The sequence below is a fragment of the Ranitomeya variabilis genome, chromosome 5, assembly GCF_051348905.1.
Source record: "Ranitomeya variabilis isolate aRanVar5 chromosome 5, aRanVar5.hap1, whole genome shotgun sequence".
In the NCBI taxonomy this organism is placed as follows: Eukaryota; Metazoa; Chordata; class Amphibia; order Anura; family Dendrobatidae; genus Ranitomeya; species Ranitomeya variabilis.
This window is the reverse complement of record NC_135236.1, coordinates 2,214,420-2,239,680: the sequence shown is the minus strand read 5'-3', so window position 1 is coordinate 2,239,680 and position 25,261 is coordinate 2,214,420. Positions and strand designations below refer to the sequence as shown.

Here is a 25,261-nt window from a genome sequence, read left to right as displayed (position 1 = left end):
CAGGGTGATACAGATGGAAGAGAGCTATGAGCCGTCCCCTGCAGGGTGATACAGATAGAAGAGAGCTATGAGCCGTCCCCTGCAGGGTGATACAGATAGAAGAGAGCTATGAGCCGTCCCCTGCAGGGTGATACAGATAGAAGAGAGCTATGAGCCGTCCCCTGCAGGGTAATACAGATGGAAGAGAGCTATAACCCGTCCCCTGCAGGGTGGTACAGATAGAAAAGAGCTATGAGCCGTCCTCTGCAGGGTGATACAGATAGAAGAGAGCTATGAACCGTCCCCTGCAGGGTGATAAAGATAGAAGAGAGCTATGAGCCGTCCCCTGCAGTGTGATAGATAGAAGAGAGCTATGAGCCGTCCCCTGCAGGGTGATACAGAGAGAAGAGAGCTATGAGCCGTCCCCTGCAGGGTGATACAGATAGAAGAAAGCTATGAGCCGTCCCCTGCAGGGTGATACAGATAGAAGAGAGCTATGAGCCGTCCCCTGCAGGGTAATACAGATAGAAGAGAGCTATAAGCCGCCCCCTGCAGGGTGATACAGATAGAAGAGAGCTATGAGCCGTCCCCTGCAGGGTGATACAGATAGAAGAGAGCTATGAGCCGTCCCCTGCAGGGTAATACAGATAGAAGAGAGCTATAAGCCACCCCCTGCAGGGTGATACAGATAGAAGAGAGATATGAGCCGTCCCCTGCTGGGTGATACAGATAAAAGAGAGCTGTGAGCCGTCCCCTGCAGGGTGATACAGATAGAAGAAAGCTATGAGCCGTCCTCTGCAGTGTGATACAGATAGAAGAGAGCTATGAGCCGTCCTCTGCAGTGTGATACAGATAGAAGAGAGCTATGAGCCGTCCCCTGCAGGGTGGTACAGATAGAAGAAAGCTATGAGCCGTCCCCTGAAGGGTGATACAGATAGAAGAGAGCTATGAGCCATCCCCTGCAGGGTGATACAGAGAGAAGAGAGTTATGAGCCATCCCCTGCAGGGTGATACAGATAGAAGAGAGCTATGAGCCGCCCCCTGTAGGGTGATACAGATAGAAGAGAGCTATGAGCCGTCCCCTGCAGGGTGATACAGAGAGAAGAGAGCTATGAGCCGTCCCCTGCAGTGTGATAGATAGAAGAGAGCTATGAGCCGTCCCCTGCAGGGTGATACAGAGAGAAGAGAGCTATGAGCCGCCCCCTGCAGGGTGATACAGATAGAAGAGAGCTATGAGCCGTCCCCTGAATGGTGATGTAGATAGAAGAGAGCTATGAGCCGTTCCCTGCAGGGTGACACAGATAGAAGAGAGCTATGAGCCTTCCCCTGCAGGGTGATGTAGATAGAAGAGAGCTATGAGCCGTCCCCTGCAGGGTGATACAGATAGAAGAGAGCTATGAGCCGTCCCCTGCAGGGTGATACAGATAGAAGAGAGCAATGAGCCGTCCCCTGCAGGGTGATACAGATAGAAGAGAGCTATAAGCCGCCCCCTGCAGTGTGATACAGATAGAAGAGAGCTATGAGCCGTCCCCTGCAGTGTGATACAGATAGAAGAGAGCTATGAGCCATCCCCTGCAGGGTGATATAGATAGAAGAGAGCTATGAGCCGCCCCCTGTAGGGTGATACAGAGAGAAGAAAGCTATGAGCCATCCCCTGAAGGGTGATACAGATAGAAGAGAGCTATGAGCCGTCCCCTGCAGGGTGATACAAATAGAAGAGAGCTATGCGCAGTCCCCTGCAGGGTGATACAGATAGAAGAGAGTTATGAGCCATCCCCTGCAGGATGATACAGATAGAAGAGAGCTATGAGCCGTCCCCTGCAGGGTGATACAGATAGAAGAGAGCTAAGAGCCATCACCTGCAGGGTGATACAGATAGAAGAGAGGTATGAGCCATCCCCTGCAGGGTGATACAGATAGAAGAGAGCTATGAGCCATCCCCTGCAGGATGATACAGATAGAAGAGAGCTATAAGCCGTCCCCTGCAGAGTGATTCAGATAGAAGAGAGCTAAGAGCCATCATCTGCAGGGTGATACAGATAGAAGAGAGCTATGAGCCATCCTCTGCTGGGTGATACAGATAGAAGACGGCTATGAGCCGTCCTCTGCAGGGTGATACAGATGGAAGAGAGCTATGAGCCGTCCTCTGCAGGGTGATACAGATAGAAGGGAGCTATGAGCCGTCCCCTGCAGGGTGATACAGATAGAAGAGAGCTATGAGCCATCCCCTGCAGGGTGATACAGATAGAAGAGAGCTATGAGCCGTCCTCTGCAGGGTGATACAGATAGAAGGGAGCTATGAGACGTCCTCTGCAGGGTGATACAGATGGAAGAGAGCTATGAGCCATCCCCTGCAGGGTGATACAGATAGAAGAGAGCTATGAGCCGTCCCCTGCAGGGTGATACAGAGAGAAGAGAGCTATGAATCGTCCCCTGCAGTGTGATAGATAGAAGAGAGCTATGAGCCATCCCCTGCAGGGTGATACAGATAGAAGAGAGCTATGAGCCGCCCCTTGCAGGATGATACAGATAGAAGAGAGTTATGAGCCGTCCCCTGCAGGGTGATACAGATAGAAGAGAGCAATGAGCCGTCCCCTGCAGGGTGATACAGATAGAAGAGAGCTATAAGCCGCCCCCTGCAGGGTGATACAGATAGAAGAGAGCTATGAGCTGTCCCCTGCAGTGTGATACAGATAGAAGAGAGCTATGAGCCGTCCCCTGCAGGGTGATACAGATAGAAGAGAGCTATAAGCCGCCCCCTGCAGGGTGATACAGATAGAAGAGAGATATGAGCCGTCCCCTGTAGGGTGATACAGATAGAAGAGAGCTATGAGCCGTCCCCTGCAGGGTGATACAGATAGAAGAGAGCAATGAGCCGTCCCCTGCAGGGTGATACAGATAGAAGAGAGCTATGAGCCATCCCCTGCTGGATGATACAGATAGAAGAGAGATAGGAGCCGTCCCCTTCAGGGTGATACAGATAGAAGAGAGCTATGAGCCGTCCCCTGCAGGGTGATACAGATAGAAGAGAGTTATGAGCCGTCCCCTGTAGGGTGATACAGATAGAAGAGAGCTATGAGCCATCCCCTGCAGGGTGATAAAGATAGAAGAGAGCTATGAGCCTTCCCCTGCAGGGTGATACAGATAGAAGAGACCTATGAGCCGTCCCCTGCAGGGTGATACAGATAGAAGAAAGCTATGAGCCGTCCCCTGCAGGGTGATACAGATAGAAGAGACCTATGAGCCGCCCCCTGCAGGGTGATACAGATAGAAGAGAGCTATGAGCCATCCCCTGCAGGATGATACAGATAGAAGAGAGCTATGATCCTTCCTCTGCAGGGTGATACAGATAGAAGGGAACTATGAGCCGTCCTCTGCAGGGTGATACAGATAGAAGAGAGCTATGAGCCGTCCTCTGCAGGGTTATACAGATAGAAGAGAGCTATGAGCCGTCTCCTGCAGGGTGATACAGAGAGAAGAGAGTTATGACCTGTCCCCTGCAGGGTGATACGGATAGAAGAGAGCTATGAGCCATCTCCTGCAGGGTGATACAGAGAGAAGAGAGCTATGACCCGTCCCCTGCAGGGTGATACAGATAGAAGAGAGCTATGAGCCGTCCCCTGCAGGGTGATACAGATAGAAGAGAGCTATGAGCCGTCCCCTGCAGGGTGATACAGATAGAAGGGAGCTATGAGCCATCCCCTGCAGGGTGATACAGATAGAAGAGAGCTATGAGCCGTCCCTTGCAGGGTGATACAGATAGAAGAGAGCTATGACCTGTCCCCTGCAGGATGATACAGATACAAGAGAGCTATGTACCGTCCCCTGCAGGGTGATAAAGATAGAAGAGAGCTATGAGCCGTCCCCTGCAGTTTGATAGATAGAAGAGAGCTATGAGCCATCCCCTGCAGGGTGATACAGATAGAAGAGAGCTATGAGCCGTCCCCTGCAGGGTGATAGATAGAAGAGAGCTATGAGCCGTCCCCTGCAGGGTGATACAAAGAGAAGAGAGCTATGAGCCGTCCCCTGCAGGGTGATACAGATAGAAGAGAGCTATGAGCCATCCCCTGAAGGGTGATGTAGATAGAAGAGAGGTATGAGCCGTTCCCTGCAGGGTGACACAGATAGAAGAGAGCTATGAGCCTTCCCCTGCAGGGTGATACAGATAGAAGGGAACTATGAGCCGTCCTCTGCAGGGTGATACAGATAGAAGAGAGCTATGAGCCATCCTCTGCAGGGTTATACAGATAGAAGAGAGCTATGAGCCGTCTCCTGCAGGGTGATACAGAGAGAAGAGAGTTATGACCTGTCCCCTGCAGGGTGATACGGATAGAAGAGAGCTATGAGCCATCTCCTGCAGGGTGATACAGAGAGAAGAGAGCTATGACCCGTCCCCTGCAGGGTGATACAGATAGAAGAGAGCTATGAGCCGTCCCCTGCAGGGTGATACAGATAGAAGAGAGCTATGAGCCGTCCCCTGCAGGGTGATACAGATAGAAGGGAGCTATGAGCCATCCCCTGCAGGGTGATACAGATAGAAGAGAGCTATGAGCCGTCCCTTGCAGGGTGATACAGATAGAAGAGAGCTATGACCTGTCCCCTGCAGGATGATACAGATACAAGAGAGCTATGTACCGTCCCCTGCAGGGTGATAAAGATAGAAGAGAGCTATGAGCCGTCCCCTGCAGTTTGATAGATAGAAGAGAGCTATGAGCCATCCCCTGCAGGGTGATACAGATAGAAGAGAGCTATGAGCCGTCCCCTGCAGGGTGATAGATAGAAGAGAGCTATGAGCCGTCCCCTGCAGGGTGATACAAAGAGAAGAGAGCTATGAGCCGTCCCCTGCAGGGTGATACAGATAGAAGAGAGCTATGAGCCATCCCCTGAAGGGTGATGTAGATAGAAGAGAGATATGAGCCGTTCCCTGCAGGGTGACACAGATAGAAGAGAGCTATGAGCCTTCCCCTGCAGGGTGATGTAGATAGAAGAGAGCTATGAGCCGTCCCCTGCAGGGTGATACAGATAGAAGAGAGCTATGAGCCGTCCCCTGCAAGGTGATACAGATAGAAGAAAGCTATGAGCCGTCCCCTGAAGGGTGATACAGATAGAAGAGAGCTATGAGCCATCCCCTGCAGGGTGATACAGAGAGAAGAGAGCTAAGAGCCATCACCTGCAGGGTGATACAGATAGAAGAGAGGTATGAGCCATCCCCTGCAGGGTGATACAGATAGAAGAGAGCTATGAGCCATCCCCTGCAGGATGATACAGATAGAAGAGAGCTATAAGCCGTCCCCTGCAGGGTGATTCAGATAGAAGAGAGCTAAGAGCCATCATCTGCAGGGTGATACAGATAGAAGAGAGCTATGAGCCATCCTCTGCTGGGTGATACAGATAGAAGACGGCTATGAGCCGTCCTCTGCAGGGTGATACAGATGGAAGAGAGCTATGAGCCGTCCTCTGCAGGGTGATACAGATAGAAGGGAGCTATGAGCCGTCCCCTGCAGGGTGATACAGATAGAAGAGAGCTATGAGCCATCCCCTGCAGGGTGATACAGATAGAAGAGAGCTATGAGCCGTCCTCTGCAGGGTGATACAGATAGAAGGGAGCTATGAGACGTCCTCTGCAGGGTGATACAGATGGAAGAGAGCTATGAGCCATCCCCTGCAGGGTGATACAGATAGAAGAGAGCTATGAGCCGTCCCCTGCAGGGTGATACAGAGAGAAGAGAGCTATGAATCGTCCCCTGCAGTGTGATAGATAGAAGAGAGCTATGAGCCATCCCCTGCAGGGTGATACAGATAGAAGAGAGCTATGAGCCGCCCCTTGCAGGATGATACAGATAGAAGAGAGTTATGAGCCGTCCCCTGCAGGGTGATACAGATAGAAGAGAGCAATGAGCCGTCCCCTGCTGGGTGATACAGATAGAAGAGAGCTATAAGCCGCCCCCTGCAGGGTGATACAGATAGAAGAGAGCTATGAGCTGTCCCCTGCAGTGTGATACAGATAGAAGAGAGCTATGAGCCGTCCCCTGCAGGGTGATACAGATAGAAGAGAGCTATAAGCCGCCCCCTGCAGGGTGATACAGATAGAAGAGAGATATGAGCCGTCCCCTGTAGGGTGATACAGATAGAAGAGAGCTATGAGCCGTCCCCTGCAGGGTGATACAGATAGAAGAGAGCAATGAGCCGTCCCCTGCAGGGTGATACAGATAGAAGAGAGCTATGAGCCATCCCCTGCAGGATGATACAGATAGAAGAGAGATAGGAGCCGTCCCCTTCAGGGTGATACAGATAGAAGAGAGCTATGAGCCGTCCCCTGCAGGGTGATACAGATAGAAGAGAGTTATGAGCCGTCCCCTGTAGGGTGATACAGATAGAAGAGAGCTATGAGCCATCCCCTGCAGGGTGATAAAGATAGAAGAGAGCTATGAGCCTTCCCCTGCAGGGTGATACAGATAGAAGAGAGCTATGAGCCGTCCCCTGCAGGGTGATACAGATAGAAGAAAGCTATGAGCCGTCCCCTGCAGGGTGATACAGATAGAAGAGACCTATGAGCCGCCCCCTGCAGGGTGATACAGATAGAAGAGAGCTATGAGCCATCCCCTGCAGGATGATACAGATAGAAGAGAGCTATGATCCTTCCTCTGCAGGGTGATACAGATAGAAGGGAACTATGAGCCGTCCTCTGCAGGGTGATACAGATGGAAGAGAGCTATGAGCCATCCTCTGCAGGGTTATACAGATAGAAGAGAGCTATGAGCCGTCTCCTGCAGGGTGATACAGAGAGAAGAGAGTTATGACCTGTCCCCTGCAGGGTGATACGGATAGAAGAGAGCTATGAGCCATCTCCTGCAGGGTGATACAGAGAGAAGAGAGCTATGACCCGTCCCCTGCAGGGTGATACAGATAGAAGAGAGCTATGAGCCGTCCCCTGCAGGGTGATACAGATAGAAGAGAGCTATGAGCCGTCCCCTGCAGGGTGATACAGATAGAAGGGAGCTATGAGCCATCCCCTGCAGGGTGATACAGATAGAAGAGAGCTATGAGCCGTCCCTTGCAGGGTGATACAGATAGAAGAGAGCTATGACCTGTCCCCTGCAGGATGATACAGATACAAGAGAGCTATGTACCGTCCCCTGCAGGGTGATAAAGATAGAAGAGAGCTATGAGCCGTCCCCTGCAGTTTGATAGATAGAAGAGAGCTATGAGCCATCCCCTGCAGGGTGATACAGATAGAAGAGAGCTATGAGCCGTCCCCTGCAGGGTGATAGATAGAAGAGAGCTATGAGCCGTCCCCTGCAGGGTGATACAAAGAGAAGAGAGCTATGAGCCGTCCCCTGCAGGGTGATACAGATAGAAGAGAGCTATGAGCCATCCCCTGAAGGGTGATGTAGATAGAAGAGAGCTATGAGCCGTTCCCTGCAGGGTGACACAGATAGAAGAGAGCTATGAGCCTTCCCCTGCAGGGTGATGTAGATAGAAGAGAGCTATGAGCCGTCCCCTGCAGGGTGATACAGATAGAAGAGAGCTATGAGCCGTCCCCTGCAAGGTGATACAGATAGAAGAGAGCAATGAGCCGTCCCCTGCAGGGTGATACATATAGAAGAGAGCTATAAGCCGCCCCCTGCAGTGTGATACAGATAGAAGAGAGCTATTAGCCGTCCCCTGCAGGGTGGTACAGATAGAAAAAAACTATGAGCCATCCCCTGATGGGTGATACAGATAGAAGAGAGCTATGAGCCGTCCCCTGCAGGGTGATACAGAGAGAAGAGAGCTATGAGCCATCCCCTGCAGGGTGATACAGATAGAAGAGAGCTATGAGCCGTCCCCTGCAGGGTGATACAGATAGAAGAGAGCTATGAGCCGTCCCCTGCAGGGTGATACAGATAGAAGAGAGCTATGAGCCGTCCCCTGCAGGGTGATACAGATAGAAGAGAGCTATGAGCCGTCCCCTGCAGGATGATACAGATAGAAGAGAGCTATGGGTCGTCCTCTGCAGGGTGATACAGATAGAAGAGAGCTATGAGCCGCCCCCTGCAGTGTGATAGATAGAAGAGAGCTATGAGCCGTCCCCTGCAGGGTGATACAGAGAGAAGAGAGCTATGAGCCGCCCCCTGCAGGGTGATACAGATAGAAGAGAGCTATGAGCCATTCCCTGCAGGGTGACACAGATAGAAGAGAGCTATTAGCCGTCCTCTGCAGGGTGATACAGATAGAAGAAAGCTATGAGCCGTCCCCTGCAGGGTGATACAGATAGAAGAGAGCTATGAGCCGTCCCCTGCAGGGTGATACAGATAGAAGAGACCTATGAGCCATCCCCTGCAGGATGATACAACTAGAAGAAAGCTATGAGCCGTCCCCTGCAGGATGATACAGATAGAAGAGAGCTCTGAGCCGTCCCCTGCAGGGTAATACAGATGGAAGAGAGCTATGAGCCGTCCCCTGCAGGGTAATACAGATAGAAGAGAGCTATGAGCCGTCCCCTGCAGGGTAATACAGATGGAAGAGAGCTATGAGCCGTCCCCTGCAGAGTGATACAGATAGAAGAGAGCTATGAGCCGTCCCCTGCAGGGTGATACAGATAGAAGAGAGCTATGAGCCGTCCTCTGCAGGGTGATACAGATAGAAGAGAGCTATGAGCCGTCCCCTGCAGGATGATACAGATAGAAGAGAGCTATGGGTCGCCCCCTGCAGTGTGATACAGGTTGTTGTGGGTCAATTGGCAATTCCTGTTGTGCTGGTGTCTTTTTACTTTTTGTCTCGTGCAGATCTTCTATTACTCCACAGACATCTTCTCTAAGGCAGGGGTGGAGCAGCCGATCTATGCCACCATTGGCGCTGGGATTGTGAACACAGCTTTTACTGTTGTTTCGGTGAGTTGGACATGGGGGTCTTCTCATGGTCACTGACATGGATGATTACTATGTTAGCTCTTTGAGGATCTCCTCATCGTTATCAGTTAGCTCAGACATTATTATTTCCATGTCCTGGTGTAAACAAGTCCCAGTTCCGCACACCTTTGTGACGCAGTGAGGAGAGTCATATACAAGGGTTGTTACGTGTCCCCCAGTCCCCTAGCACATAAGCAGACTGAGCCCGCTGGAGAGTGCTGTAATTACGGCCATGTCTGTGGGTATACAAGAGAGAGGATTTCAGAGGTCAGTGTGTCTGGTATGTGTGTTGACCATTTTCAAACTTACCAGAGACACTTAAACAAGTCAATGAATGGGTCTCTGCACGTCTCTGTGTCTCCACTGACCGTGTATTCATGGGCAAAACATGCTGAAGTGTTTTTTAACAGCAGCACGGGCAGCAAAACATCCTGCACACGTGCAAACGGATGACACGCACATGACATCTGTGTGCTGTCCACGAGACACGTATTGGCGCCTGGGACTGATCATGCAGTTTCTTGGCGCCGGGTGCTTTAGACAGCTCACATCACTGTTTCCTGCTTGTGCAGTGATCAACGGGAGACAATGTTGAGAGTTGTATTCAAGTGTGAGCAGGCGGCGGCTGATGGGACTATTCATCAGCTGGTGTCCCCACTAAAAATAAATATATATAAAAAATTGAAGTGGGGTTCACCTGTATTTTTTATAACAGCCAGGAAAAACTCACAGCTAGGGGCTGCAACCCTCAGCTGTCAGCTTCAGCAAGGCTAGTTATCAAGAATAGAGGAGTCCCCCCATTTTTGACATCCAGCCAAGATAAAGCAGACAGCTGGGGGCTGCTATTCTCAGGCTGCTGAAGGGCCATGGATATTGGCTCCCCAGCCTAAAAATAGTCGCCCAGAAGGGCCGCATCTATTAGATGCGCTAATTCTGGTGCTTTGCCCAGCTCTTCCCACTTGTTCTGTGCCGGTGACAGGTGGGGTAATATTTGTGGGGTTGATGTCACCTTTGTATTGTCCATGACATCAAGCCCACGGCTTACTAATGGAGAGTCGTCTATAAGACACCTATCCATTACTAATCCTATAGTTATATGGTAAATAAAGTCACAGCCAAAATAAAGTCTTTTATTAGAAATAAAACAAACCACTTTTTACTTTTTTATTTAAAAATAACAAGCAGTTATACTCACCTAATGCCTAATTCCACTGAATCCCTCATCTCCTGTAATAAAGCAAAAATAAAAAACAACAATATCCTGAATACAATGTAGCTGAACTGCGGTGACCTCAGCATCGTGAGAAAATGTCAGTGAGTTCAACGCAGCTCACTGTGAAAAATTTCTCATGGTGAACTGTGGTGAACTCACTGAAGTTTTCTCAAGGTGCTGAGGTTACAGTCTCACGGTGAACGGCGGTGAACTCACTGACTTTTTCTCACAGTGCTCAGGTCCCCACAGTTCAAGGGCCTGCAACACAGGCTCAGTGACTGGCAGTAACCCCGATGATGTCACCACCAGTCACTGACGCTGCGCTTGCAACAGCTCATTCATTAGTGGTTCTCAGCCTGCACGGTCGCATCTTGGCACCGTCCAGGTTGAAAACTAATAATCCCCAGACACGGATTACAGCATGGGACAGAACAGCAGAAAGATCAGGGATATTGTTGTTTTTTATTTTTGTTTTATTCAGGAGACGAGGGCTTCAGTGGAATTAGGAGTTAGGTGAGTATAATTGTTTGCTATTTTGAAACAAAAAAGAAAAGTGTTTTGTTTTTATTTCAAATAAAGGACTTTATTCTGGCTGTGTCTTTATTTACCATGTAACTATAGGATTAGTAATAGATAGGTGTCTTATATTACTAATCTATGGGCTTGCTGTCACCTGACAATACAATGATGACATCAACCCCACAAATATTACCTCACTTGCCACCGCTACAGGGCAAGTAGGAAGAGCTGGGCAAATTACCAGAATTGGCGCATCTAATAGATGCGCCTTTTCAGGGTGGCTGCAAGCTGGTGGGGGCCAATATCCATGGCTCCTTACCAACCTTAGAATACCAGCCCCCAGCTGACTGCTTTAGCTTGGCTGGTTGACAAAAATAGGTTGAAACCCATGCCTTTTTTAAAATGATTTAAATAATTAAGAAATACGGCATGGGGACCCCTCTTTTCTTGAGAACCAGCCTTTCTGATGATGACAGCTGAGGGTTGCAGCCCGCACTGTCAGTTTTGCCTGGCTGGTTATCAAAAATACAGGGGAATCCACATCATTTTTTTTTTAAATGTATTTATAGTGCAGGCGTCGGCCGATGAATGTTCCCATCAGATGCCGCCTTCTCTCACTGTTATCAGTTGAATACAACTCTCAACATTCTCCCTTGCTAGCAGTGATTGCAGCGCGAGCAGGAGACAGTGAGCTGTCTTCAGCGCCCAGAGAACAGTGCGAACAGTACTGCTTTTCTCAGGTGCCTGTACTTGCTATACTGATGCGGCACACGTATGCCACATGTATTAAACACAAGGACACGGATTTCTCCGTACTGGTTTTTTCCAGTACCGTAAATATCAGGACATGTGAAGAGCCCTAATTCAGATTTAAGAAAACCAGACATGGGCTTTTATTTTTGGAGAGATCTGTAGGATGGTAGCTGGGCGGATCTCTCCCTCCATTCCGGGTCTTGGGAGTGGCCCATGTCCAGGACTCCCATTTAGGCTATGTGCTCACGTTCAAGATTTTTAGCGATTTTTCGTCAGTTTTCCGCTGCAAAAACGCTAAAAAAAGCTAAAGGTACCCTCACATTTAGCGATGCTGCAGCGATATAGACAACGATGCCGATCGCTGCAGCGTCGCTGTTTCGTCGTTGTGTGGTCGCTGGAGAGCTGTCACACAGGACGATGCCGGTCCCCGGGTAACCAGGGTAAACATCAGGTTACTAAGCGCAGGGCCGCGCTTAGTAACCCGATGTTTACCCTGGTTACCAGTGCTAATGTAAAAAAAAACAAACACTACATACTCACATTCCGGTGTCTGTCCCCCGGCGCTGTGCTTTCCTGCACTGACTGTGAGCGCCGGCCGGAAAGCACAGCGCTGACGTCACCGCTGTAATCTGCTTTACGGCCGGCCGGCGCTGACAGTGCAGGAAAGCACAGCGCCGGGGGACAGACACCGGAATGTAAGTATGTAGTGGTTTTTTTTTTTTACATTTACACTGGTAACCAGGGTAAACATCGGGTTACTAAGCGCGGCCCTGCGGTTAGTAACCCGATGTTTACCCTGGTTACCAGTGAAGACATTGCTGAATCGGCGTCACACACACCGATTCAGCGATGTCTGCGGGAGTCCAGCGATGAAATAAAATTCTGGACTTTCTGCTCCGACCAACGATGTCACAGCGGGATCCTGATCGCTGCTGCGTGTCAAACTCAACGATATCGTTATCCAGGACGCTGCAACGTCACAGATCGCTATCTTTATCGTTCAGTGTGAAGGTACCTTTACATTAAGCATCCCATTATTAGAATGCATTCCGCAATTTTTGTGCCCATGCTGCATTTTTTTCCGCAAAAAAAAGAATCGTGGAAAAAAACGCAGCATGTTCATTAATTTTGCGGAAAACCTCCAGATTTGCCACTATATAATATGGTAGTGGGATGCTCTAGAAAAATACGTGAAAATTATGCAAAAAAAAACGCGAGTGGATTTCCTGCGAAAGGAGACCCGTTTTGATCAGGAAAATTCTGCGAACAATCCTGAACGTGGGCACATAGCCTTAGGCTACTTTCACACTAGCGTTGTGCACTGCACGTCGCTATGCGTCGTTTTGGAGAAAAAATGCATCCTGCAAAAGTGCTTGCAGGATGCGTTTTTTCTCCATTGACTTGCATTAGCGACGCAGTGCGATGCATTGCCACACGTCGCAACCGTCGTGCGTCTTGTTGCGTCGGACCGTCGCCACCAAAAAACGTTGCTTAGAACGTTTTTTGGTGCGTTGTTCCCGTCTTTTCCGACCGCGCATGCGCTGCCGGAACTCTGCCCCCGCCTCCCCGCACCTCACAATGGGGCAGCGGATGCGTTGAAAAACAGCATCCGCTGCCCCCGTTGTGCGGCGCTTGCACAGTATGCGTCGGTGCGCTGCAGCGTCGCATTGCGACGTGCAGTATACGACGCTAGTGTGAAAGTAGCCTTAAACTTTCAGTTGAGGTTTAGGTGTGTCAGTGTTTTGCAAACATCAGAGTAGACGCTAGGGCCGGACAGGTCTGTGTGAGACTGAACACAGGCCAGAGCCAGAGAAAGCAAAGCCATTGAAGCACCCATGAGTGATACAGTGGTGCAGTCACCCACGACAACAGATTGAGACAGACTGTTACGGACGATCCAGCTGTGAACCAACCGGAGGAGAACGTTTGAGGTATTTTTGTAAGTTGACAAAATAAAGACATTTCAGTTGAACTAACCAGGGTCTCTGCATTACACCATACACAGAGGTAAGTCCATTGATGGAGATCCCCCATCCCACCATATACTGGGTGCGTGCGAGTTAGCTTGCTCCCTTTGCTCCATGTTTATTATTTTGATTTATGCTCTTCTAGTTTTGGAATAATCCTTTCTGTGTCTTCAGGTTGTGCTATCATAACTTTTCCATTTCCTTCATAGCTCTTCTTGGTTGAGAGGGCCGGACGGCGGACCCTGCACCTTGTTGGTCTCGCTGGGATGATCTCTTGTGCAATACTAATGACGGTGGCCATGGTGTTACAGGTGAGACAGGCCTGAGGAGTCTGGACATTGGTGGGGTACATTGTATTATACAGATACAATAAAGCCTCCTCTCTTACCATGGGCTTAGCTGACAACTCACCTTTTGATCTGCTGATTACTCACCTTCTGATCTGCTAGAGACACTCCTCTGTGACCTGCTGATGACATACACTTGTGACCTTCTGCCGGCACACCCCTGTGACCTTCTGCCGGCACATCCCTGTGACCTGTTGGTGACACCCCCCGTGACCTGCTGGTGACAACCCCCATGACCTGCTGACGACACACCCCCGTGACCTTCTGCCGGCACACACCCGTGTCCTACTGGCAACACACCTGTCTGACCTGTTACAACACACCCTTGTGACCTGCTGGCCACACACCCTTGTGACCTGCTGACGACACACCCTTGTGACCTGCTGGCGACACACCCTTGTGACCTGCTGGCGACACACCCTTGTGACCTGCTGGCGACACACCCTTGTGACCTGCTGGCGACACACCCTTGTGACCTGCTGGCGACACACCCTTGTGACCTGCTGGCGACACACCCTTGTGACCTGCTGGCGACACACCCTTGTGACCTGCTGGCGACACACCCTTGTGACCTGCTGACGACACACCCTTGTGACCTGCTGGCGACACACCCTTGTGACCTGCTGGCGACACACCCTTGTGACATGCTGGCGACACACCCGTGACCTGCTGGCAACTCACCCGTTATCTGTTGGTGACACACCCCTGTGACCTGCTGGCGACACACCCTTGTGACATGCTGGCGACACACCCGTGACCTGCTGGCAACTCACCCGTTATCTGTTGGTGACACACCCTTGTGACCTGCTGGCGACTCACGACACCAGCTTTCTTCGGACCTTGGCTGTATTTCCAGCTGCCTCTTATCAGCTGCAGCAGATATAAAACCTCATCATGTCAGGGGCCAGAATAGAGGGGGCCCTTGTGGTCATTTCACAACCACTTAGAAGGGGGAGAGGTACTGTGGTCAGGAAATCCAATGATTAACAGTATCTTCTGTCCCCAGGACACCATGCCGTCCATAAGCGCACTCAGCATGGCAGCAATTTTCGGATTTGTGGCATTCTTTGAGATCGGGCCTGGTCCAATTCCATGGTTTATTGTGGCAGAACTGTTCAGCCAAGGTCCTCGGCCTGTTGCTATGGCCATTGCAGGCTGCACAAACTGGACCTCTAACTTCATTATTGGGATGGGCTTCCCCTACATAGCGGTGAGTGACGATGGAAGAGGACGTCATGCAAGAGGAATTGATTCAATATCTCATCAGATCATGATACTGCCCATTTTCTCATTTCAGGACCTCTGCGGACCCTATGTGTTTCTGCTCTTTGCTTTCCTGCTTCTGGGATTCCTCATATTCACTTATTTCCGCGTGCCGGAAACGCGGGGGAGGTCGTTTGATGAAATCTCTCATGCCTTCCGCAGAAGAAACCCCTCTCTGCTGGAGCAGGAGGTGAAGGCTAGCACAGAGCTTGACAGCCTCGGAGGTGGAGATGAAATGTGAGGAGACCCTGACACCAAGCCTTTGTCATTCAGTGATCGGTGTTGTGGCCTTACGTGGAGCAGAGCTCATGCCATCCGCCATTACACTGGTGTAGGGCTCTGTGAGAGCTCTCATTGTGTAATACATAGTAATAGCCCCAGCTCCACCGCTGTCTGCTAGGTCCCCTGTCCAGTATGGCCACTGATCAGTCCTCAAGACAGTCTATTCCAGGACATGGCTGACGAATCCTTCACATAGCATTAGCCTACCGCCAAGATCATCCATCATCTCCTCTAAAACTAAGGAATGGACCCAAGATGATCAAGCCTCGCACTACTGCATCCCCTCCTGAGAGATGCAGTGATTACAGGGCCCAAGCTGTAGGAGAATGTGCCTTATTACTGATCCCTATACTGAAAGTAGTTCAGAGGCCGGAACAATGAGTGCTCACATCAGGTATATATTTGAATTGTATAAATGTATATATATATATATATTGCTGCTGTGTCATTAAAATATTGTAACACCAAGCAATACATTAATGGTCAGGAGCTCGCCATAAAGCTGTGGAGCTGCTACAGGATACAGACATCCAGCGACTGTGCCAATAAGAAATCCCAGCCCCCACCATACATGTCGTGGTGATGGTGACCTTTCCTTCATCCATGAGAAATCCCAGGTTCCACACTATGTGGCATCGGTAATCTCTCCGGCAATGAGAAATCCCAGCCCCACCGTACATGTCGTGATATCAATATTCTTCCCTCCAGCGAAGAGAAATCCCAGAGTCCCTGCCCTACTTGTTCGTCGGTAACTTTCTCTTTACCCATGAGAAGTCCCAGGTCCCACAGTAAGTGACATCGGTAATCTCTCTGGCAATGAGAAATCCCAGCCCCCGCCGTACATATCATGGCGCCAGTAACTTTCCTTCTAGTGACGAGAAAACCCAGCCCCCGCCGTACATATCATGGCGTCAGTAACTTTCCTTCTAGTGACGAGAAAACCCAGCCCCCGCCGAACATATCATGGCGTCAGTGACTTTCCTTCTAGTGACGAGGAATCCCAGCCCCCGCCGTACATATCATGGCATCCGTGACTTTCCCTCCAGTGATGACAAATCCCAGCCCCCGCCGCATATGTCGTGGTGATGGTAACCTTCCCTTCACCCATGAGAAATCCCAGATCCCGCAGTACGTGCCATCAGTAATTTTCTCTCCGGCAATGAGAAATCCCGGCACCCACCATTCATATCATGGCGTCAGTGACTTTCCCTCCAGCGAAGAGAAATACCAGTCCCAACCCAGTTGTTCGTCGGTAACTTTCTCTTCACCCATGAGAAATCCCAGTTCCCACAGTACGTGGCATCAGTAAGCTCTCTGGCAATGAGAAAACCCAGCCCCCACCGTACATATCATGGCGTCAGTAACTTTCCCTCCAGTGATGAGAGATCCCAGTGCTCGCGGGATGTGTTGACAGTAACCTTCTCTACACCCAATAGAAATCCCAGACCCCACCGTTCATGGCGTCAGTAACCTTCCCTCCAGCAATGAAAAATCCAGGCTCCCACCCTACATGTTGTATATTTGGAAACCTTCCCTCTGCCCATGAGAGGTGTCAGCCCCCAACATGTGTCACTGGTAAACCTTCCTTCCAGAACCGAGAAAACCCAACCCCACCGTAAGTATCCTGGAATCTGTCATCTTCCCTCTTGCAATGAGAAATCCATCTCCGCTCCAGTACTTTAATCTGAAGAAATATTGTCCATGAAATGGAGGAACTACAAGCCATTTGTGAGGTGAGAACCTGTTACTTCTCGTGGGCAGAGAATATTACAGACTCCACAATCACAACAAAAATCCTCAGAGCTATTGAAGCAAAGCGTGAGGCTTTAACACTTACAAAATACTGAACATGTGCCCCATCAGTGAGGACACAGCACTTATTCTTAATTATCCAGACTATTGTCTGTAGGCCATTGTCTGAACGTTGACTATTGAATTATGTGGTTTTCTTCAGTTGGTTTAGACTAGAGTTGAGCGAATATGTTCAGATTTGGTTCTGAATACGATCAGCAGCAAATATTGTTTTTGCAATATTCATCCAACACAGCTGATCATCATTAGAATCAATAGGAGTAGAAATCACCAAATATACATTTGTCACGAACAGGGTACCAGTACGGCAAATACGCTCAACTCTAGTCTAGACACATGGACTATTATCATACGAGTCTGAATGTTGACACTAGAATTGATGTTTGGGAGATTGCTGAATGGCTGCTGTGTGCCTCTTATATCAGCACCTACAGGTTATTGCCTCTATAAGACAGAGATGCAGGGTAATTGAAAAATCCGTTTGGTAATATGCCGATTAAGGTTAGGCTTACCTCACCATCAATTTTGGGGGTGACAGGTTCCCTTTAAGCCCCACCCCCTGCCAGACTTCTTCCTTCAGCTCCGCCTATGTTTGAACACATCCTGCGTACCCTCTCTTTAACATTGGGTACGCAGGCCATGCGAATGCCTCCGCATGCGTCGTTATGTTGCATTTTGTTGCGGTCGGCACAGTCAAAAAGACACACTGAGGCATCTGCATACAGACACATGGCCTGCGTACCCAATGTTAAAGATGGGGTATGCAGGATGCATGCAGACATAGGCGGAGCTGAAGGAAGAAGCGTGGCAGTGGGCAGGGCTTAAAAGATGAAGAAGGCTGCCATACACAGCCCTGACGAAAACTAGTGTGAAACTAGCCTTATTGCCTTTTACCTTTGCAAGGAGATGCAGGGTCATTGAACAAACTGTTTGGTAATATGCAGATTACACACTGTACCAGGCCAGTTTGTTGACCTGCAAAAGAGGAAGACAAACTATGTAAGGGTATGTGTCCACGGTCAGGATGGCCGGCAGTATCGTCGGAGCGGCAAAGCCGCTCGGCACTAAGCCCCACCCCCTTCTGGGACGCGATGATGCCGGATGTGTTAACTGTACACATCTGGGATCATCGCACTCCTCGCATAGGGCCCTGTGATATTCCTTGCGGCGACGCTGCAAGGAACACGGACATGTTGCGATCTGAAAAGACGAGCAGCATGTCCGGAGTCGCAGGGCCGCCGCATGCATGTTTCCACGCATAGTGGACACGGGATTTCAAAAAATCCCCTCCACTATGCTGGAACATCTGGACGCTGCGTGTTTGACGCTGCGGCCCCATGCAGCGTCAAACACGCAGCGTTAACTGACCGTGGACACATACCCTAAATGTATTAAATACTGAAACAATGAGGGATTAGCCCCTGCCACCTTCCCCCAATCCTGGGAAGAAAATGCCTGAATAAGCTGTGAACTATAAAAGGGGAACCTTACAAAACCACAGCCAGGAATACGCTACAGGACAGCAATGCTCCATCAAGACGGACAGATTTAACCTTCTACAGGATGTCAGCTTAAGGACCACAGTCCTAGCAGGAATATAGATCTGCTCCATTGACCATTACTAGCCCCATGGATATGCTTGGAGAAGCCAGGTTGTGACACTCCGGTCATCTGGCCACGTGCCTCAATGGACCCATGGGCAAACTCTTGGCAGGTTTGGTGTGGTTTCATGTTCTTTCCATTTGACCCCTTAGTGATTGAGCCAGTTTTTACAATTCTGACCTCTAGCTAACCTTTGAGGTTATAGGTCAAACACTTCAATGGATTCCACTGATTATGTCATGATAAAACAGTCTCATTGTACTTCATGTTAGAAATTTTGCCACTTTGATATGACTTGCGTTTATGAAAATGGAAATGACAAGTTTCGACGTTTTTGTGCCCTTAAGTCAGAGTGTGGTGTCACACAAAATAGTTAAACATTTCCCACATGTCTACTTTACATCAGTACAATTTTGGAAACAATGCTTTTGTTGGGAGTTTTAAGGGTTAAAAGTTGACCAGCAATTTCTCATTTTTCCAACAAAACTTACATACTTTTAGGGACCACCTCACATTTGCAGTGAATTTGGGGAGTCAATGTGACAAAATAATCCAAAGTTACACCATTCTAAAAACTGCACCCCTCAAGGTGAGCAAAACCACATTCAAGAAGTTTATTAACTGTTCAGGTGCTTCACGAGAGCTAAAGCAATGTGGAAGGAAAAAAAAAACAAAATAAAACATTTTTCTGAAAAAAGTTTAATGTTCACTTTAGACCCAAACTATTTTCACAAGGGTAACCGGGGAAAATTAACCCCAAAAATTGTGAAATTTCTTCCGAGTACACAGATACCCCGTATGTGGGGGACAGCCAATATTTGGGCGCATGGCAGGGCTCAGAAGGAAGGGAGTACCATTTGACTTTTTGAATGCAAAATTGACTGGAATCAATGGTGGAGTCATGTTGCGTTTGGAGACCCCCTGATATACCTAAACAGTAAATCCTCCAACCCTAATTGGGAGATTTAAGTGACTGAGGATGTGGTGAGGAAGACCAGGCTTTGGAGAGATCACCAGCAGTGAGGAGGGACAGCGTTAGTAGGTGGGAGCAGGAGAGGGCTTTGTGTTGGGAGACAAAGGGGGAACAGGTCTGAGGAGGCGGCGAGATGGAGAGAGGACCAGTTTATTCCTAGGCGGCAGTAGGATTAGTAGAAAGGGGAGGACAGTGGCAAGTCACTAACGCTTTGTGTTAATGTATCCAGTATCCTTCAATTCTGGTCTAAATCATTGCAGTACACTTATATGACGCACTTAGAAGATGCTCAGGCAGAGTGAAGGCTATGCAGACTTGTCGCTCTCTATATACGAGCTTAGAAATGCATTCAGGTGTGAAACAGGAGGCAGGTGCCAGTACTCAATCCATAGGTCACAGCTGAGCCTGACGTAGGATGTTACAGGCAGAGCAAACAAGGTCACAAAGAAAAAAAAGTGTCGAGAGGCCGTGTGGTGAGCAGTGTCAGCTAGACATGGATAGATAAGCAGCAGACACGTCTTCTCTTCAGCATGCCCCCTGTGCGGAGGACCAGAGCAGGAGCGTGCCGAAGAGAAGACATTGCAAGGAAAGTTCATGGCAGCACGTGTGCAGATTAGGAACAAGGAGGAGAACACATCCAAACGCACATGTGAAGGAGGTGCCATTTTGTTGTAGAGCATGTTATTTTTTTCTTTTAGAGACCAAAGCAATCAACAGTGCCGACTCCATATTTAAAACGGGAGGCAGAAGACTGACTGATCAGTGAAGCATGAGGATGATCGAATACGAGAGCACCATGACAAGGCTCTGCCCACAAGCCGCCCGATGCACTAACATTAAAACTTTACAGATTACACAAACCACACAACAGATTTCTTCCCCGCAGGTGTCATTTTAATCGTCGCGGCACCAAGATGGCTGTGTGCTTTATGAAATGCTGCTGCCAGGTCCTCCAACTCTGCTGTAGGAGGCCGTATGAAGATTGCAGAAGGGGTTTATTTTCAAGCCGAATTCTGGTATTCTGCACAATTACAGCAAGACTGTTCTGAAGCAGAGACGCAAGACATGGGCTTCTTAAGACGGCTAGTTACCGACAGCAGAGGACACCGGGAGGACAACAGTCTAAAGGAAAACCCAGCAGAGCAATGCAAGCAATAATATCGGATTACTCACCGGTAATGCTCTTTTATAGAGCCCACGACAGCACCCACTGAGAGAGGGGATCCGCCCCTAGGAACAGGAAACCTACAGAGAGATAAAAGGGGCGGCCCCCCCTCGCTCCTCAGTTGTTTTACAGAGAAAAAGGAGGAACCGCCGCCAGGTTTTTTAGTTTTAACAGGTTTAGGCATATATACATGTTTACAACTTCATACCATATTACTCTATTATATACATCTCCCTACTAAGACACAACGTGCGACTAAATAAAGAAAAGGGAGGGATTTGAATGGGTGCGGTCGTGGGCTCTATAAAAGAGCATTACCGGTGAGTAATCCGATATTTTCTATTCGCCACGACAGCACCCACTGAGAGATTTTCAGAGATTATATACTGGGTGGGTTAACTGAATCAAGAACCGAAACCCCAAAGGTTAGGTCAGAAGCAGCAGATAGATCTAATCTATAGTGTCTATAGAAGGTATTTGGTGAAGACCAAGTCGCAGCCTTCCATATAAGGTCTATCGGCACATTCGCCCTCTCTGCCCAGGAGGTCGACACGGCTCTTGTGGAGTGTGCTCCCACATGCATTGGAGGATCTCTTCCTCCAGCTTTATACGCCAGGACTATGGTATCTCTAATCCAGCGTGATAGCATGTTCTTTGTAACTCTGGAACCCTTGGTTTTTCCCTGGAAAGAGACAAAGAGAGCCCTACTCTTCCTCCAGTCCCTAGTCCTCTCTAAGTAGGCTAGAATAGTTCTCTTAACATCTAGGGTATGAAGCCTGGCTTCTTCTGGAGTCGAGTGGTCTTTATAGAAGGTAGGTAACAAGATCTCCTGGGATCTATGAAAACTAGTGGCTACCTTAGGGAGATAACAAGGGTCCGTTTTTAAAATTATTCTATCAGATGTCACGGATAGATAAGGAGGGTCAATTGACAAGGCATGGAGATCACTCACTCTTCTAGCGGATACTAACGCTACTAACAGTATTGTTTTTAGCGAGATGTTCTTTAATGAGGCCGCATGTAGAGGCTCAAACGGGCTTTGTGTCAAGGCATCTAGGACCAGAGATAGATCCCACTGAGGCACCTGTGGCATATGAATAGGTTTTGATCGTTCACATGCTGATATAAAACGAGAAACCCATCTATCTCCCTCCACATCATAACTAAAGAGGGCTCCTAGAGCTGAAACCTGGACTCTTAGAGTATTTACAGACAGTCCCAATTCAAGTCCTTTTTGCAAGAACTCCAATATTGAAAATATAGGTACTTCAGCGGAAAGTTGTGCAGTATGAAATTGAAGGAATTTTTTCCAAACCCTGACATAGATTTGGGTAGTGGAAGGCTTTCTACTCTTCATAAGAGTATCTATAAGCCCACTGGAAAAACCCCTTAGAGTTAGTAAGTGCCTCTCAAATTCCATACCGTCAGATTCATGCCTTTTACCCGAGGATGGAAAAACGGTCCCTGAGACAACAGGTCCTTGGTCTGAGGCAGGATCCAAGGGTCTGTAGTTGACATCGCCCTGAGCCAGGAGAACCATGGCCTTTTGGGCCAGAATGGGGCTACCAACAGAACTCTTGCCCCCTCCTCCCTTATTTTTCTTATTACTATAGGTAATAGATTCCATGGAGGGAATGCGTAGGCCAGGTCGAATGTCCATGGCACCTGAAGGGCATCGAATATGTCGGGGTTGTCCAGTCTGCAAAGGGAAGCAAATGTTTTGACCTGACGGTTGGACCTTGTTGCGAATAGGTCTATTTGTGGCACGCCCCATCGGTCTGTTATCAGCCGGAAAACATCTCTGCTGATCATCCACTCCCCTTGATGAAGGGTATGGCGACTGAGGAAATCGGCACGAATGTTGTCTATACCTCTGATGTGCACCGCTGATAAGGACAACAGATGACTTTCGGCTAACGTCATGATGTCCGATGAGATTTTCATAAGATTTTCTGACCGTGTACCTCCTTGATGATTTAAATAGGCTACTGCTGAGGTGTTGTCTGAGAGGACCCTTGTGTGAGAGCCTCGTAGCTGGGGAAGAAAGTGGAGTAGGGAATAATATATGGCTCTTAATTCTTTTACATTAGAGGAATTAGCCAATTCTGACCTGGACCAAAGGCCCTGAACCACCTGATCACCAAAATGTGCTCCCCAGCCCTCCGGACTAGCATCTGTGGTTACTACGGTAGAAGGGGTAATGACCCATGGTACCCCCTCTGATAGATTTCCCCAATCTAACCACCATGTAAGGGAGTGTACTACCTCTGCCGTTAAGAAAATTGTTCGATCTAAATGTACCCTATTTTTAGTGTCCTCCTGTAATACCAATTTTTGGAGTTGCCTGGTATGGAATTGAGCCCATTTAACCGCAGGGATACATGATGATAGTGAACCCAACAATGACATGGCATTTCTCAGTGACATATTACGCTTTTTGATAGCTAAATCCACTTTACTAATGATCGAAAACTTTTTATCATCAGGCAACCAACATTTTTGGTCTACTGAATCCAGAAGGAGACCTAAAAATCTCTGACAAGTGACGGGTTGGAGTCTGGATTTTTCCCAGTTAACAATCCATCCAAGCTTTTGTAAAGAGGATACTACCTCCTCTAACCTTTGCTCACACTGTAAGAAATTTTTCCCCACAATTAGTAGGTCATCCAGATATGGGATGACCAACGTGTCTTTTAATCGTAGAAAGGACATTACTTCCAAAAGTAACTTAGTAAAGACCCTAGGAGCCATAGATAGACCAAAGGGCATTGCTCTATATTGAAAATGACGAACTTGACCGTCTATAACCACTGCTACCCGAAGAAACTGCTGGTGTGACTGGTGTATAGGAAGATGGTAATAAGCATCTTTGAGATCAAGTACTACCATGTAACAGTTAGGGAACAAATTTTTAATGGCTGATCGAATGGATTCCATTTTAAATGTTGTGGGTTTTATGAACATGTTTAGTTTTCTCAAATTAAATATAGTTCTATAGGATCCGTCAGGTTTTGTAATCAGAAACAAGGGGGAGTAGAACCCCTGCCCCGTTTGAGATGACGGAACCTCTATTAAGACCCGTTTTGCAAGAAGGGACTTAACTTCTACTTCCAATGCTTCTTGCTGTAGTCTGGATTTTAGGGAGGCGAGTAGGAAGGAATCCGGAGGTTTACGGATGAAGTCTAGGGTGAGGCCTGAGGATATTAATTTTATGGCCCATGGGTTGACAGTTATTTCTCTCCACTGATTGATAAATCCCAGTAGTCTACCGCCCACTGGTGGAATAGGGTTCCCGGGATTTTTCGGCTGGTTTGAAGGGACGTTTGTTAAACAAACTGCCTTTCTGCCTGAAGTCTTTGTTCCTCCATTGCTCTTTAAAGCTTCCCTTTCTGCCAAATGTGGGCCTCCTAAATGCCCTTCTGTAAGCAGGAACAAAGGGATTAGGAAAACCTTTTTTACGTTCACCCGCCTTAGTGAGTATCTCATCCAGAATAGTTCCAAAGAGGTACTCACCCTGACAGGGTATGGCACACAACTTGGATCTGGACTGGGCATCCCCCTTCCAGTTCTTTAACCATAAGGCTCGGCAGGCAGTATTTGCGAGGCTAGCTGTCCTGGCCGCCAGGCGGAGAGAATCCACGGAGGCATCGGATATAAATGCCGCAGCGCTCCTAATTAAGGGGATGGATGCCCGCAATTTCTCCCTAGATATACCACTCTTGATATTCTGGTCCAGCTGGTCTAACCAAACCAGCATAGATCTACTGGTACATGTGGTCGAGATTGCCGGCCTAAACGCAGTGACACAGGCCTCCCACAATTTTTTCAAAAGTGCATCCGATTTCCTATCCATGGGATCAGATAAGGAGCCTGCATCTTCCACTGGTAGGGAAGAACGGCGGGAAGTGGATGCGACAGCCGCATCAACCATTGGAACTTTAGTCCAGGTATTTAAATCTTCGTCCTCAAAGGGGTAACGTCTCTTACAGGATACTGGTGTAAACCCCTTCTGCCCCTTGCTCCACTCTTTTTTAATGAGGTCTTTTATAGTCTGGTTTACTGGGAATACGTGGCCCTTTCGCTGAGATAGACCTGCGAACATAACCTCCTGGGCCGTTTGGGGTTCTTTAACCTCCGACACCCCCATCGTTTTCCTCACTGATTTGACTAGACTATTTACTCCCTCAGTCGGGAAACAGACATGTTCCTCCTCATCTGAGGAACCAGACAAGTGGGAGACGTCTGAATCAATCTCCCCACTTTCCGCCGACGTGTCAGCATTAGGTGAGGATTTTCTCCTGCTCCTCTTTTCAACACTGCCTGAGGGACCACCACTCAACGATTGGAGTTCCTCCCGAATCATAAGCCGTATTTCGTCCATTTTAACGGACTCCTCCTGCCGCAGGGTGTTATCTATGCATGCCTGACAACGTTTTAGAATAAGAGTCAGGCAGGGGCTCAATACATATAGCACACTGCTTGTGCTTGGTCTTCT

General features: G+C 48.7%; 1 protein-coding gene across 2 annotated transcripts in view; it reads left to right on the top strand.

Annotated features, from left to right (window-relative positions):
* SLC2A4 (solute carrier family 2 member 4) overlaps positions 1 to 15,684 on the top strand; it is a 213,176-nt gene extending 197,492 nt beyond the window's left edge. Inside the window, exons 8-11 of one of the 2 annotated variants that reach the window (XM_077261438.1) lie at positions 8,748 to 8,852; positions 13,532 to 13,633; positions 14,676 to 14,879; positions 14,967 to 15,684. In XM_077261438.1, the coding sequence (XP_077117553.1) occupies positions 8,748 to 8,852; positions 13,532 to 13,633; positions 14,676 to 14,879; positions 14,967 to 15,173 (618 nt within the window). In that variant the 3' untranslated portion in view covers positions 15,174 to 15,684. The remainder of the gene's footprint in view (positions 1 to 8,747; positions 8,853 to 13,531; positions 13,634 to 14,675; positions 14,880 to 14,966) is intronic. The other variant, XM_077261439.1, reaches the window with a different exon arrangement.
* The last annotated feature ends 9,577 nt before the right edge of the window (positions 15,685 to 25,261 follow it).